Below are 16,652 nucleotides of genomic sequence, written 5' to 3'. Positions count from 1 at the left end.
CAAAGAGGAGCCAAATGCTGCTTTTAAAATGAAGTCACCTGGGTTAAACCCTGCCTGAAAGCTCCTGCAGTATATACTATGCTGTGGTTTAGAACGAGGCCCAAAATGATTGCAACACCAGGAACGGAGTTGGCAAGCCTTGGGGGGGGGTATGTGTGTGCAGCTCCAGGAGTTGGGAACAAAGCTGTTTCCAGCCATGAGGACATGGTGCTTTGTGAAATGCGCCAGTTGAAAAAGGCCAGCCTTACTGTGCAGTTCCTACAGGAAATGCCTAAGCCATGGGTGCAAAAGTAGATGAGGAGTGGCCAAGGGGTGGGGTGGCGTGATCTGGGGGTTGTTTCAGGACTTTCAGGGTTCCCCAGGAAGTAAAACTCCTGGACACTGGAAGCACAACACTGCGAATATACTGTGATTGTTTAACTCCACCTTAAACACATTGACCACGCATGACACAGCTTGTATATTTTTGTTTTCTTCTTTTCTTATCCTTGTATATTTAAAAAATCAAAACAATATTATACAACCAAAAATTTGATGTTGGGGGGGGAATCCTGGAGAGCATAGGATACCTACCCCCACGCTGCAGGGTTTGTGACCCAGATCTCTGGAAGGGGGGGCTGACCGATAGGGTCTTCCCAGCTTCCACTTTACAAACACGGACTTCCTGTTAGGGGCAGAATGTGACAGCTTCAGGCCTTTTGGTTGCTGTTGTCTGTGCCACATGCTTTATTACCTGGCGTCTCAGCATTTTAATGCCATCTCTCAGATTTTGCTGGTCAGACTGGCACCCCATCCCACTCCCCAAGCCCATCTCAATAAACATGTTCTTTCTGGCTCGGGAAGAATGACCTTCTCCAACCTGAGCATCAAGCGCTGGGGAATTAGAGCTTATTTTAAATCACCTAGGACTTGACAAGGTATAACTTCAGATTCTCCCTGGAATTAACACTCCCTGTGGGCCATCAAGGGAATGCCATTCTTATCTCCGCTGTGTGTGGTCACAGTGAACAGTCAGCAAGAGCAAGGTGGGGCTGTCTTGGGCAGGAGCCCAGAGCCCTGTTTTCTCCTCCTGCCCCAGCATGCAGTCTGTCTGCTGTCCACAGTAGTAGCTGGGTGAGCAGGCTTTGGGGAATGTGTCTGGGCAGAAGGGAAGGCCTGTGTTTTCTAAAAAGGAGGCAGTGAGCCTGAGCTACACCCCTAACTCCTGGATTTTTGTTTTCAAAAACACTTCTGTGCTGAGAAGTAGTCAGCTATAAATAAAAAAAACAAGACACCAAGCCAGAAAGCAAATATCGAGAAAATGCGACCCATTAGGAATGTACAAAGTCACTTAGGATGCCCCCTCAGAGGACAGCGCAGGAGGACATGCCGTCAAAAGTATCAAGGGAACTGGTTCCACCAGTGGCAGGAAGGTATATGTGTCCTGCACCATGAGAGAGACCGGGGAGGTGGACACGGCAGCAGTCAGAGACCAGAGCTGAATTCTGAAGTTGACCATTGTCTCCCTGAGGACAAGCCTGTCCTCTGCAGACCTCCAGCCTGTTGTGGCCAGAGCGAGGCACAGGACATGAGGTGCGATTCACTGTCTAGGGCTTATAATCAGGACCTGCCTTCCAAGGACTCCAACTCCATTGTCTGCGCTATAGCGCACGGACATAGCCACAGTATGTATGGGTGGCCCAGCAGTGTGGGGGTGTGACTTGCACCTAGATGTGTGCAGATCTTAGCAAATGGCTTTAACTATGCTCCCCCTCCACCCTAAAGGCTTCTCCCTGGCATCCAGTCTCTGATCATCTGCCTGTGGGGCCCCCAGCAACAGACTTGGGTGACAGGGAGGGCCTCTTGCATAAGCCTGAACGCTTAGCAGACAGATGCGGCAAGCATATGACAGCATGTCACTGCCTTCTGTCATGATCAGGAGCATCAGGAACAGCGCCAGTCCCCGCTTCTGTCTCCCGTGGCTGTGTCAGGCTGAAAGAGCAGATGCATCGTTCTCTGGTCTGCAGCAGGTTGGTGTCTGACCCCAGCCCCTGGAGAAATATCCTCTGAGCTGATCAGCAGATTCTACTTTGCCCTTCTAACTCTGTTAGAGGCTGCACAGTTGTGCAGAACTGAAATATGGAATTGCAATAAGAAAGAAAAGAGTCCTTGCTTTCCTGCCTGTGGTAATGTCATCTCTCGGCTGCCAGCCTCATGAATACATGATCACACAAATAGCTAACCTATCACCTTAGCAGAGGCTGACCGCACGAAGTGATAACAGGCCACCCTGAAGTCCCTGGTGCCTCCTGTGTTGTTCTAGGGGGGTTCCTGGCTGGGCGTTTTCTTTACTGGGAACGGCCCCATTTTATTCTGAACACAGTGCCATGGACAGGTTGATTTACATGTCCCCAACCAAACCAGAGTCCTCAGTCCTCAGTCCTCAGAGACCGCAATCTCATCGTGAGTTTGCTAAGTTGACTTTGACAAGGAAAACACGTGCCCTAGCAACGGCCGGGGAAGCTCCTGTGACCATACACATTCATGTTGCAGGGCGCCCTCTGCTGCCCGAAGAAGGGAGTTTTTTGCTGCAAAGAACTGAGCTCTGCAGAAGACCTGTCCAAGAAGCTGCTTCTGAGGTCTGTCACCAGGAGGTCCCCCACCAGGGTGGTCACAGCCCCACAGACCAGCACCCAGGCAGCTCTCTGGGTCTGGCTTTCCCTTTCCCCACCATTCCCAGAAGGCAGAAGGAAGGTGGCGAAGGCCACCCTCATCTTAGTCACTTGCTGATTTGAGTCTCTTGCTCATTCGATTTTACTACAGTCATGGCTGCGAGTGTGTTGTCACTGCGCTCCAGATGACGTGATTGGCTGCTCTTTGCCACCTGCATCCTGTGTCATGTGGTCCCTGTGTCTCTTAGAGAAGTCAGAGATTCAGACCTCAGTGCTGTTTGTCTGCATTGCTGGGGGGATAAACACAGCTTGGGCAGAGAATGGAAATGCGGAGTATTTCCCAATACTCAGACCCTCCGGTGTCAGTGAGAGTAGTCTCCTGCTGCTTTGAAGGGTTCTGTCCCTTATCCAGACTGCTAACTGGCTAAATGCCCATTAGCGGTGTCCTACTGCAGCAGTTCCTAGGAAGCCAGTGATGGAAGTCCTGTATTCTAGAGTGCCAGAGGCTTGGTATTCCAGACTCCTCCCAGCCCCCAGCTCCCAGTACAAGGAGCTACATGTGGAAATGGGAAACTGGTGGCCGTGGGTCAAGACAGCATTGTACAAAGCCAGTAGCTGCTGACTCATGAGAAAGACTGGTTTTCGGCTCATGATTTCAGTGATAGGAAAAAAAAAATGTTAGGAAAAAAACTGCATGTTACCCTTTTTTCTGTAACTAGATTAGTTGTGCTCTGGTAGCTGACCTCATCCTCCAGAGTGTTGATCTCAGTCTCTGCGGAGCTCTCCCCAGTCTCTAAAGTGATGTCCTCGGTCTCTAAGGGACTTTCTGGCCCTGATTTTAGAGTCTCAGCCAGTGGTCAGAGATGCCCGTCTCACGAGTGACCAGAGATTCTGGTATTACAAGAGGGAGCCCCGGGATCACCAGGGCCCTTCTTCAGGGTCCTCACACCCTGTTCCCTGATCTATCCTAGACAGTCTTCTCACACCTGCCCTCCCTCCCACCCCCAAAACCCCTCTATTCCCGGACTCCGTAGCATTCCCTGAAATCGGATAACTGCTTCTTTCTCTTAGTTCCTCAGAGCCTCCTCCCGGCATCGCTTGCACCTGCAGCCTCCCCACATCCGGGTACCATCCCGAGAGTCCCTCTCCCCTCACTCAGCATCCTACCGGGCCCATCCCAGCAATGCAGCCTGAACACACTGGGCTTCCCATCAACTGCTTCCCAGACACAGACGCTCCGGCGCTTCCAGCTCTAGGAATCCGTGTCCACCCTGCTTCCAGAACACTTCTTCGTCTGCTGGTGGACTTTGGGGACGGTTGCGGAGCTGAGATGAGACTGTGTCCAGTGACAGGCGCAGCTGCAGTGACTAGCTGCCACCGGTACAGGAAAGGTATGGTGCAGCGCGCCCTTCTCTGAAAGCCTGGGGAGGAGATGCCATCCCAGCACACTGGCAGAGTGACCATGTTCAGACGCTGGCAGGGAGGAAGCCATATTCCACCCTCTGGATCCTTTAGAACCAACCTGGGGGTTCTATATGGCAGAGGCTCACATTTAGGGCTGCGGACAAGTCATTAACAGTCCCCTCAGGACTGCAGAGTAGGAGAAAGAGACTAAAAAATGAAGCCTGGGGTCACACAGTCAGTACAAGGTTTCCTTCCTACGCATGGCGACATCCAAACATCTTTTACATTGCTCACCAAGGACCCACGTGTGATAGAGCATACTCTTTCTTTAGAGTTGAAAATTCCACCACTTAAGTTTTATCAAAGTAATAACAACAAGCAATGGTAGTGTTTGTATAGACGTTTTGATGTTAGGTAAATCTAAAGCCCTGGAGACAGGTGTGGGATGCGAGCCAAAAGCTTCACTTTGCTGACTCATGGAAGAATTTAATTTTTTCCGTTCTCTTTTGAAAATTGCTGCGCAGGCCCCACAGTCGATAAGAAGCACAGCGAGAGTCTCACTAACCCACCGGCAAGCACATCTTTTATTTCTTACATCTGGTGTGTGTATAAGCCGCTACCAGGTTTGTTCTGCTTCCTGTAAACGGAAGTGCATTGAGCACAATGCCCTGCTCTCTACCCACTTAGGGACGAAGCTCCATCTTAGAACAACTCCTCAGCCCAGACCAGAAGGACTTCCCTGCCCCTTTAGGAGGCTGCTGTATACTGATTCAACAGGCCACGTCTGCTTAACTGGATTTTACTGGTGGACATTGAGATAATTTCTATCTTTCAGTATTAAAAGTAACATTGAAGTGAGTTCACGGTAGCTCATAGTGAAGAGGACATTTTCCTCAAATGCTGTGTCCCGTAGCAATTTGCCAAATTATTGCCAAATTGCTTCCAATTAGAGCTGTCTGGTCTGTTCTCTACGAACACAGAGATGTCAGTCTGAGAGATGGAAATGGTCTCTTTCTGAAACTTGGTGTGCTATTATCTTCATTCAAAATTAAAGCACCTTTTATTTTATTTTAATTTTTTAAAAAGATGTATTTTTTGATTATGTATGCAGTGTTCTGCCTACATGTATCCCTGCATGCCAGAAGAAGGTGCCAGATCTCATTACAGATGGTTGTGAGCCACCATATGGGCTGGGAATTAAACTCAGGACCTCTGGAAGAGCCATCAGTGCTGCTGAGCTGAGCCATCTCTCCAGCCCTAAAAGACCTTTAAAAAAATCTTTAGCCAAAAAAGAACACTTTTGTGGTTTGTATAGCATAGGGTTTTGTGAGTATTTTTCATTACTGAGAAAATTAGTCTTCTCATTGTGAGTAGCAAATATTTTTCTTCATTTATTGTCTTCCAGCTTTGCTTTTAGATTTTTTTGTGAAAATGCTGTTTATTTATTTTGTTATCTGTTTATGGAGGTACTAGAAACTGAACCCAGTTTCGTGCATTCTAGGCAGGTATTCTACCCCTGAGCTATACCCTAAGCCCCAGTTTCTGAGATACATGTTCTAGTTAAAAAGGTCTTCCTTACTCCAGATTCATAAATCAATCACTTCGTGTCTTTTAGTGTTTTCACGATAGAGTTTTGCACATTTAAGTAATTAATATTTTTGAATACATAATTGGCATAATGTCGGGTGCATGTTTCACATTCCTGAGGTCAGAATGCCTGCTCATGTGGCTTGAATGATCCATTTTTCAGAAGCATCTGCAATGCTCCCTCACGCCGCACACACCCCTTCCATGCTGGATTCTTGTTCCAGGCCACCTGCAGGCTTCCTGTTCCCTTTTGTCCCACCTGCTTGTGTGAGCCAGTGTTACGTTTTCCTCTGGTTTCACCATTGTGGGTAGCACTCCTGATGCCTAGACTTTTCTGGGATTATTTTGGTCATATTTTCTTGATGACTTTTCCACATTGAACCTTAGACCCACACTGACTAACATGAAGAGATTGGCAATTCTATCGGAATAGTGTTTAACTTAAAAATAATTTATGTAGAGGCTTTAAGCTCCCAAGCCCCCTTCTTTAATAGAATGTACTCTGTTCCTTTGTACCCTTCCACACACCTTTAGAAACACTAAAATTTTTTTCCGTAGTAGAGAGATAACTCCCACAAACTGTACACACACACACAAAACATGTATTTTAGTTGTTTCCATATGAAACTTACATGGCACCTCATTTTTTCTGCTGTCACAAATAAGCTATTATCTTCAGACAGGTTGCCTCAGCACTTAGGAAGGTGAGGAAGTTACCCTTTGTCTTTTGCCTTCAGTCTTGCTGACCTTTGACAGGGACTTCTGCACACATTCACCAGTGTTTTCTTAGCTGTGTAAACATGCTGTTTACAAATGCTGATGTATCACTTCCCGTCTCCAGCGAGCGCCCCACAGTCCTTTCTTTTGTCTAATTGCCCTGGCCTGGATTTCCGGAGTATTGTGGGTGACTTTCGCAGACAATGTTGGGTGTCTTTGTCTTCAGCTTTTTCTCCTATTTTTTTCTCCAAACTTCATGTTTCAGTTGATCCTGGTACAGAAGTTTTCATCTTTTATTAAAGACTGAAAATAAAAATAAAAGTAAAGGAAATGTTGGATTTGCCAGCTTCTTATAGATTCTACCTGCTGAGGTGTTATGATTGGTGTGTCCTTTAGAACTACACAAGTTGGGGCTGGAGAGATGGCTCAGTGGTTAAGAGCATTGCCTGCTCTTCCAAAGGTCCTGAGTTCAATTCCCAGCAACCACATGGACCACATGGTGGCTCACAACCATCTGTAATGAGGTCTGGTGCCCTCTTCTGGCCTGCAGGCATACAGACAGAACATTGTATACATAATAAATAAATAAATATTTAAAAAAAAAACTACACAAGTTTCAAGTCACACTACTCAATAAAGACATTTCCTGAATTCCCAGAAGAGGGAAGCCATATGATTTTTCCTTATTATTTTTAAACATTTTATTGAATTCAGTTTTCTAAATCCTACTCAAGGGTTCTATGCTGATGTTCATAAACTGGGCTGGAGTCTAGTTGCTGGTTTGAGGGCATTAGGTTTAGATTTTCCTATCAGTGATACATGGAGAACTTCACCTTTCTCTCATCCTGGAATGGCAAAGGCGGCATTAGAGACCGCAGTTCTCTTTATAAGTCTGCACACAACCCTCCTGTTGCTTCTGGCTAACTTGTTGACACCTTTTTCTATTGACATTTGAGATTTATTTGACATTAGATCATGTTGTTAATTCTTTTTAAGTTTTAGCTTCTTAGAAAATTATGTTTTAATACAAATCTTCAAGTTTAATTACATAGACTTCGACAAAGTGGGTCCCTCTGGTTCTTACATTTTCACTAATATTGACATTTGTTTTATCATTTTTATTTAATTTTCTTCTTACTTCTGAACAGATAGGGCTGATGTACATTCTTTTAGTTAAGGAACCAATATGGATTGTGTTTGTTAAATTTTTTTCTAGTTGCTTAATTTCTGTTTTGATCTTTTTTCTTCTTGTTGTTATTGTAGCTAGTTTTTTCTTATTTCCCTAACATATCCACATGTCTTATGACTTTCTTTGATTGTTTCAGTATTAATGGCCAGTCACCGTATACCATACGTTTTGAGGTCGTCTTTGTGGTTTAAAATGCTGTCAGTGTTAGAAATGAGAATTCAAGACTGCTCAGGAGGTTATGGCGAGCTATACCTTGGGACCATACTGACAAGGTTCAAGTGGCTCCTGAACCTTCTAGGGGCTGAACTCCTGTGCCACCTTCCTGCTTCATCTCTCCTGCTTTGAATATATTATGCCACCACCTACTGCTCTCTTAGACAATAAAGGCTGTATGAATTCCTAAGGAACAGCCTGCACTGGGCCTTGAGAACATTGTTTTATTTATTTGGCTTTAGGTTTCCGTTCTATATAATGTCATTGATCATTTCATAAACATTTATTATGCATGTGCTGCGTGCACTGTGATGAGCTTGGGGGGCAAAGGAGACAGAATATAGGGAACTTGAAAATGCAACAAGAGCCTTGGGCGTTCCCCAGATGAAGGCACCTGTTCTGCCTAAGTGATTTAAAAGGGTCATGGCAGGAATGAGTTGGCCAGGAGAAGACGAGAAGCTTACATAATGGGGACATGACTGAGAGAGGCTGGGAAGGGGACCTTTGTTCTATGTGGATGATAAATAAAGCCTGTGCAGGACAGAGCTGGGAATGGGTGACTGGGACCCGCAGAGGACATAACCTGTGACACACTGGGGGTCACCTAACATTTTACAGCCAAAGCAGGATTAAATGCACGATTTAAGAATAGTGGGTAGGGGGTTGGGATTAGCAACCTGCTAGAGGCCTCTCTAGTCCAACAGAGCTACATCAGTCAGCTGTAGCTGTGTTAGCACTGTGCAAATCAGTGCCTCAAAACACAACATTCTCAAAGAACTGAAAACAAACTAGAAAGCATTCCTGAGTTCAACCATTTTTTTTTTAGTGGATTCTTTGGATCTGGGCGGGCCTCAAAGGATTCATTGTGGATCTGTAGGCAGCTGCCAGTCAGCTAGATGACTCTTTTCGTGGACATGGCTGGTCCCATGGGACAACTGAGTTTTGTGTCTTCTTCAGCAAGCTAGACCCAGATACTTCCCATGATAATGGTGACCAATCCAAAGACAAGGAAGAAGAGGCGAGTTGGGGGGACTAGGCAAATGGCCACCATGAGATCGGCAGCAATCTAAAAGAGAAAGAATAGCTTCTACCAGTTAAAGAAAAAAAAATCAGAGTCATATTATAGTGATATAGAAACTTCAAGAAAACAGTCAGGATTGGGGGCCATTTTTTAGTCTATCATAATCCTTTGATATAAACTCTTTGTATGGTTATTCAAGCAAGCATGTCTAGCAAACACACACATATTGACCTAGCTATTCTGGAATAACCAGGGACTGCTTTCACGCTCACGCACAGATATGCTACATCATTTTCAGGATCTAGTGGAGATCACAAACGCCAGTTGTTAATACAATGAAGAATTTTCAGACAGTACAATGCTAGGCCACTCCAAGGCATGTTGAACGTGGCATTCAGTGTGCTGTGTGCCCATGAAATGTCCCTGCTGTTGAAAGGAATTTTCTTTTAAAAAAACAAAGTCTTATTTACACTCTCAGTCTTCAGACTAACCACCCCACTGTGCCTATCCTGAGGTGTTAGTTCTCATGTCTGTTTGATAGGCCATCCAACATCCACTTTGTCTTCTTTTTCCAGAAGGAGTCTACAAGCTCAGGGCTGTTGTGCATGACGTTCATGGAGCTGATATGGAACTGGGGCCGTATTACGTGAACATTGGCCATGAGAACGTGTCTGTATTTATGAACTCCAGCTCTATCCACGAGTGTGAAGCCCTCTCCTTGGCTGACTCCCTCCCACAGCAGAAAGGTGAGACCTGTGCGTCGAGATCTCTGCTGTGCATCGAGATCTCTGCTGTGTGTGCAGCCTGACTCGGCTTTAGTTTCTCTGTCCGAGTCCCAGTCACCCTATTCAATACAGTGCTGTCCTTCATATTTACCTCAGGTAGGAAATAGGTACTGTGGAGTATTGTGTGTTAGGAGAGAAAAGATGGAATCACATGGGGATCCAACCTTAGGGGTATTGTAAGCCAGTAAGGTATCTGGATAAGTGTATTATAAAAAAAAAAGAAAGAAAGAAAAAGAAAAAAGTAGGGGAAAGGACAAAAAAAAAGAGGGCCCGAAGAGGAGCATAGCCATGGGGCTGAGCGGTCCCTTAGACTGTGTCACCATAGGACAGACACTAGGAGTTGGTACATACGGTGAGCTGTGAAGAGCGGGCATGGGCGCATTCTAGCAGATGGCATAGCCATAGCCAACAGCATGTGGTGCTAGATGCTCATAGCATGTCCGGAACTCTTAACTCCTGCCTCCTTACCCTCACCGCACACCTACCTGTAGGCGTCTGTTCCCCCGCTGCCATCTTGGGGGATGGCATCACAAATTTGCATTCCAGGAGTCAGAAGAGGGACAGTAATCAAGGGTTCTGAAGGAAACAGCTGGGGTACATTGTGGCCAAGCTAGAGTGAAGAGGAAGACCCCAAATTGCTCAACTCCAGTAGACAGATATAGGCTTATAGGACAAAGAGACCCCAGTGGGAGGTGCATCCCAAAGAGGTCATTCTTGAGAATCTGGAGTACTTGTACCATGTGTTGACTGCATTTCCTTACAGCCCTCCTGAGGGCGGGGAGACCCTGTACTAAGCAACACATGACACAGAGCAGGACTTCTAAACCTGCTAAGCAGCGTTCTGTAACTAGCCACTGACCACTCGTATTGACTTGTCTTATCAAAACTTTGAGTGGGTGAGCACAGGCCATCAGTGTCTGTGGGTTTTGTACTAAGGTTTAGAATTGGGTGATTTGAGGCTAAATCCTTTACCAAAGATCAGTAATGGGACATCCTTTGCAAATCCATAACTTTTCTTTCCTTGTGTGTGGTGATACCAGATTGTGATCAAGATTAAGCTTTAGTCATTGTTAATAAGAACATGTCAATCTTATTCATGGGCATATATATATATATATATCCATTTTTATGCTATAAACATTTTTCCTTATAATGAGAAAATTCATTATAAACATAGAAAAACAGCAATAATAATTGTAAAACCTATCTCATTTTAATATCCCAAATGAGTTTATTTCAATCTTCTTAGATAGCACAGCCCTCTTCTAGGATCTGATTCATTTTTTTTGGAATTTGCTTTCCAATATATACATACATATTTGTATATGTATCCACATGAACCAATATCCAATATATACATACATATGTGCATATATACCCAAATGGACAAATATATACATACATATGTTCATATGCACTTACATGCACAAATATATACATACATGTCTGTATACGCACCCACATGCACAAATATATACATACATGTCTGTATACGCACCCACATGCACAAATATATACATACATGTCTGTATACGCAGCCACATGCACATAAAACACTGCACTACATTTTAGAGGACTTACATGAATGAGGCTTATTGTTAAATCCCCCCATTAAGAATCTTTATGGTGTGGAAACTGTCTAATATGTACACATAGGACAAACATGTTTAGCATAAAGTCAGCTAACAAAGGAATTAATATCTTGCAAAGGGCATAATGTATTCATGGCTATGTAGATTCTCTGAAGAGACAGCAATCATCTAAAGAAACTTTTAAAGAGAGAGGTCCCATGACATAATTCATGTTTGCCAGCCACCTCACTTGAGTGCATGCTCCAGATTACAAATTCCATTAAAATTCAAAGAGGAAACGTTGGCGATGGGAAATATTGGTGTGTGCATGTGTTTGTGTTTGTGTGTGTTTATGTGTGTGTGTGTGTTTATGTTTGTGTGTGCATGCTTAAGACAAATGGCTTAACATTTCTCCCGTGCCTTCTCTTGTTCTAGGCACAGTCGTGACGCACGGCTTTTCTTCTGTGTCCTCATACAACGTGTCCTTTGTTTCTCAGCCCCCAGTGGGCAGCGGCCAGGCTTGGCATGGTGTGACTGTCGGGTATAAGATGCAGTGTACGTCTGTTTTAACGCTAGACGTGGCCCTTCTGCCTTAGCAGCTGACTATTGACGCTTCTGCTGTCAGCTCAGCCAGGACCCATCCTATTGGCTGTGCAGCAGGCTCTTGTACACACCTACTTTGTTCTGGGACTTCCCTAGAAGCCACAGACTCTGAGCTCCCACCAGAGTGTGGGAGATGGGGACTATCATGTGGTCACCTGCCACCCCCACTCCACCTCCATTCCCTGCCTTCCAAGCACAGTTCCCAAAGGAGCTGACCGGGTTGCCTTGTGAGCCATTCCCGATGGTTGTCAGACTTGGGCTCTACCTCCTGCTTGAGCCCCACAGATCCCGCTTGCCCCCTGGCTTTGCCTTAGACTCACATCCACAGGCTCATTCTTGGTGTTCATGCTTTGGTTCGGTGGCGGGGTGGGGCGGGGTCCTCTGAGTGGCTTCCAGCCCTTTGTGCTGATGGCCCCACCTCCTCTCTTTGTCACAGCTGTGTCCATCTACACCAACGGAACTGTGTTTGCTGCAGACACAGACATCACATTTGTGGCTGTTACCAAGGAAACTATACCCCTGGAGTTTGTATGGTATTTCGGAGATGACCGACCCGTGAGGACAACTTCCAGAAGCCTTAGAAGAAGGCTGAGCATCCCTCAGCGGTTGGTCAATATGGTCTTCAGTGCTAACACAGTCAGCAGTCAGGATAAAGACCACCCTGGCACTCTCACGATAGTTTTATCAGTGTTTACAGTGCCCCCAGCCCCTAAGCACTCTGTGTGTTGAGCTTAGCCCATAAAATGTAAAAGAAGAGGGGTCTCCTCCCCCAGTGTACAATAAACAGCGATGCTAAGTTCAAATTTTATCTCAGCCCTCAGGATAATCTAAACTGCTCTTCTTATAGAGAAGGGCAATATGCTCACCTCATGTAGAGACATGAACAAAATAATGAGAAAGGGAGCTTAAGAAGAACTCCCTCCGTCTTGGCTTTGATCCTCCCTCACTGAACAAAGCCCACAACTTAAGCTCCCAGCTCTGTTTGTCTGCTGAAGCGCTGTGGAGATTCTCGGCAGCCTCGTGTTCTCGTCTTGCCTTGTACCCCATCCTTAGGTACCACGTGATGGTCGAGGCCATCAGCAGGATCGGCAGTGTGGTCTCTGAGTCCCACCTCATCAGCGTACAGAAGAGAATCGCAGCCAATCGGCTCATGTCCCCGGCCTCAGCCCTGGTAAATGCCAACGTGTCCTTTGAGTGCAGGCTCAACTTTGGCACGGATGTAGCCTATCTTTGGAACTTCGGAGATGGTACCACCGAGGTGGGCAGCAGCTTTTCCAGCCATGTTTACAGCAGGTGAGCGATGCAGGACAGGTGGCAGCTGACTGCGGGTAGCACGGGGGGCTGCCTTCTGACCGACCTGATGCTTGAAGCCTCTTAGCCAATCTTGCAGGTCACGCAGATGACAAATGTTGAATGGAAACAGGTCAGACCTGCCTCGGGCTCTGGAGCAGCCAGCCCTAGGGAAAGGAGGCAAGCAGAGGCAGAAAGCCACTGCCAGGTGGTGTTGTTTTAGAGGCTACAGTTCTTTTTGTCAGTAGATGCGCATTCTCTGAAAACTATAGCCCATAAATATACACACCAACCTCACAGCCGTTTTTATTGTCGTCCGTATACCGGCCATCATTGTCTGTGCTGGCATGGTAGTTGTTGACTTCACCCCAGTATCGTTCTGTTAATATTAGGGCAGCTATGGTACCACTAGGCAGCACAAAATGTTCTGCCTTATCGTAATCCTAGAAGCCCTTGCCATGCCATGGGCATGTGGTGTCATTAACCATGACATCGTTCGGCAGCACCTGGCTAGATTAGAAAGGTACCTAATTAGAAAGGTATCTAATTGCCTTCATCTGAAACGGTTCTCCAGAAGGTTTCCTTCAATGTAAAACCACAAGTGCAAGCGGCACTCAGGGTGGGACTGTGGGTGCCGCAGACGGACAGGTCAACTGTTCCTCGCTGAGTCTCTGGCTAGGGCGAATCCTGGGTTCTAAGGGGGCCAAGACCTCCCAATGAGTGTCCAGTTTTCCCAGTTGCCGGAGACAAGCATGGCCAAGGCCCAACCTCAGACTCAGCTGCACAGAAGAGTGTGCAGAAGTGTGATAGCTATGGAGCTGGGGTTGTGGCTAAACACCATGATCAAAAGCGACTTCGGGAACAGTTTATGTGGGTGTAGGGGTCCTGAGGACTTGATGGTCACCTGGTGGGGAAGGCACAGCAGCAGGAGCAGGAAGTGTGGGGGGCTGTGTACCCTCAAAGCCTACTCCTGGTGTCACACTTCCTCCAGCAAAGCCACAGTTCCATAACCTTCCCAAACAGCAGCACCGATTGGGGACACGTGGGAGGGAAGTGTTTCTCATCCAAACCACAAATAGATAAATTTAAAAAGGAAGGCCTCTATGGGCGGTGGCACCAGAAGCCAATACAGACTTTCTTCAATGCAAGCCCATGCCTGTGGCCTCTTCCAGCTCTCATGGGCAATCTTTAATGGTCTATCACTAGCCATAATTCATGACGTCTTCCTTGGAAATAGATTCTCAGGTACAGAAGGAATCAACCAAAAGTTCCTGAGGGGTTTGCACATGGCTAGGCAGGTTCCTAGAGCTCGGGCACCCAGGATGCCCTCTGGGGCTCCAGCAGCCCTCTGCAAATGATAATGTTTCTGGGGCCATTCCACAGCCCAGGACCCTCATGCAGACACCCTTACTGTGAAACAATGGCCTGTAGCCTGACACTTGTATTTTAAATAAATGCTGATTGGCCAGTAGCCAGGTGGGAAGTATAGGTGGGGCAACCAGGCAGCCAGTAGAGGTGGGGCAATGAGAATCCTGGGAAGAGGGAAGTTTCAGTCTGCAGTCGTCACCCGGACAGAGAGGAAGCCAGACACAGAGCAAGGAAGATGTGACTGCCTCACTGAAAAAGGTACCAAGCCACGTGGCTAACACAGACAAGAATTATGGGCTAATATATAGTATAATAATTAATTAATAAGAAGCCTGAGCTACTAGGCCAAACAGTTTATAATTAATGTAGACCTCTGTGTGTTTCTTTGGGACTGAATGGCTGCAGGACCACACAGGACAGAAGCCTCGGTCAACACATCCCCCTCCTTGGAGGACCTGCCTTTCTTCCTGAGCCTCTAGGGTAGCAGGTAGCATTCTAGTCAGGAGCTGCCTAATTCCCATGATCCTCCTGTGCTACTTCTCTCCATAGCCAGGACCTTCTGTCCATAACCAGGACCTTCTCTCCATAGCCAGGGCCTTCTCTCCATAGCCAGGGCCTTCTCTCCATAGCCAGGACCTTCTCTCCATAGCCAGGGCCTTCTCTCCATAGCCAGGGCCTTCTCTCCATAGCCAGGGCCTTCTCTCCATAGCCAGGGCCTTCTTTCCATAGCCAGGGCCTTCTCTCCATAGCCAGGACCTTCTGTCCATAGCCAGGACCTTCTCTCCATAGCCAGGGCCTTCTCTCCATAGCCAGGGCCTTCTCTCCATAGCCAGGGCTTTCCACTCTGCGCAGGGACTGGAAGTAGGTTCAGGTTTAAAACCCATTCTTAACCTTTTTAGTGTCCTAAACCCTAAGGATTATTCAGAAAATCTGACCTCTAGGACCAGATGTGTCCAGAGACTCAGAGTTCCAGTCAGGAATGTCCATCACAGGGAAGACTTTGAGGCTCAACCTTTGGGTGACTCTGTGGTCAGTAGAGAACTGGGTCATGGCTACTGGGAGCAGTGTGCCCTCGCCGAGTGTAATGTTGTTTGGAGCGTGTAACTGCCAGTTGAGTTCCACAGGGACTAATCCACACATGATGGGCATTTCCACCACGTAGACAGAGAATGACCTCCGTGGAGATCGACTTCATGACCCCGGCCCCTTCTGTCTCTACACTTCGGGTTCAGTGGCCGTCACAAATGGTGATGCAGAGGGATCGAGGGCCAGTGTAGAGCAACCTTGATCTCTCCATGTCTGCTCTCCACCCTTCCAGGGAGGGTGAGTTTACAGTTGAAGTCCTGGCCTTCAATAACATCAGCTCCGCAGTCCTAAGGAAGCCTCTTTTCATCGTGCACGAGCCTTGCCAACCACCTCCGGTGAAGAACATGGGGCCTGAGAAGGTGCAGGTAGGGCTGGGCTTAGGCAAGCAACCTGCCTGCCTCAAGATAGGCTGCTTCGAAATCGCTGAGCTCGCTGGGGAATGAAGGAGGCTTTGTTGAGCTTGTCTGCTGCACTCAGCACAAAAGCATCCCTGTGAGGCCTGGGAAGCTGGTGCCTGAGCAGGGAGAGCCTGGATTTGGAGGGAAGCCTGGCTCCTCGCGGGTGAATAAGCCTTTTATTTACCTATATGACTGACATTCAGCGCAGCTTGCTCTGAGTAGCTTTTTTCTTCTTTCTTTTTTGATTATATACAGAATGATGGCATTTTCAGTCCAAAGAAAAATCTGACACCAAAATGAAAAGAAATGACCAATTATATGTTGAGTACTAATTACAAAACTGGGGGGGAAAAGAGAATAAAACTGCCCTTTATTTCTTGCACTTCTTTGAGGGCTTTGATTTCAAGCAGTTTTACTTCAGGTCAAAGGTGTTCAGCCTGCCGCTTGGGAATCAGAATTCGCTGCTGGCTTCTGCCAAAATGCGTTCTGTGGTGGGTCAGCTGCCAGCCCCGCGCATCTCAGGTCCCAGCAGCCTCAGAGCGCAGTGGACTTCAAAGAGAGTATGGGGTTGCCCTGGGCAGGCTGTGGCCATCAGGCGTCCATGGCCCCGCGAGGCAAGACCTCTGCAGCTCTTAAAGTCAGCCATGGTGTCAGGCTGTTCTGTGCTCTCTGTGTGAGGGATGGACCAAAATGCGAGGGCTTCTAGGGAAAGACCTCAGCTCACAAGGTTCTGGCTGGAATTCTTGTTCTGCCGTGAAGCCGATCCTGT

General features: G+C 46.9%; 1 protein-coding gene across 1 annotated transcript in view; it reads left to right on the top strand.

The window, feature by feature from the left end:
- The first annotated feature begins 1,892 nt into the window (after positions 1-1,892).
- The window catches only part of Pkd1l1 (polycystin 1 like 1, transient receptor potential channel interacting), a 109,539-nt gene continuing 94,779 nt past the window's right edge, over positions 1,893-16,652 (top strand). Inside the window, exons 1-8 of the mRNA XM_075942809.1 lie at positions 1,893-2,009; positions 2,533-2,688; positions 3,811-4,042; positions 9,358-9,528; positions 11,574-11,693; positions 12,178-12,346; positions 12,795-13,034; positions 15,718-15,850. Of these exons, the coding sequence (XP_075798924.1) occupies positions 1,893-2,009; positions 2,533-2,688; positions 3,811-4,042; positions 9,358-9,528; positions 11,574-11,693; positions 12,178-12,346; positions 12,795-13,034; positions 15,718-15,850 (1,338 nt within the window). The remainder of the gene's footprint in view (positions 2,010-2,532; positions 2,689-3,810; positions 4,043-9,357; positions 9,529-11,573; positions 11,694-12,177; positions 12,347-12,794; positions 13,035-15,717; positions 15,851-16,652) is intronic.

Source organism: Microtus pennsylvanicus, chromosome 12 (assembly GCF_037038515.1).
Source record: "Microtus pennsylvanicus isolate mMicPen1 chromosome 12, mMicPen1.hap1, whole genome shotgun sequence".
NCBI lineage: Eukaryota > Metazoa > Chordata > Mammalia > Rodentia > Cricetidae > Microtus > Microtus pennsylvanicus.
Note: the sequence above shows the minus strand (reverse complement) of the source record. Positions and strands in the feature narration are given on the sequence as shown.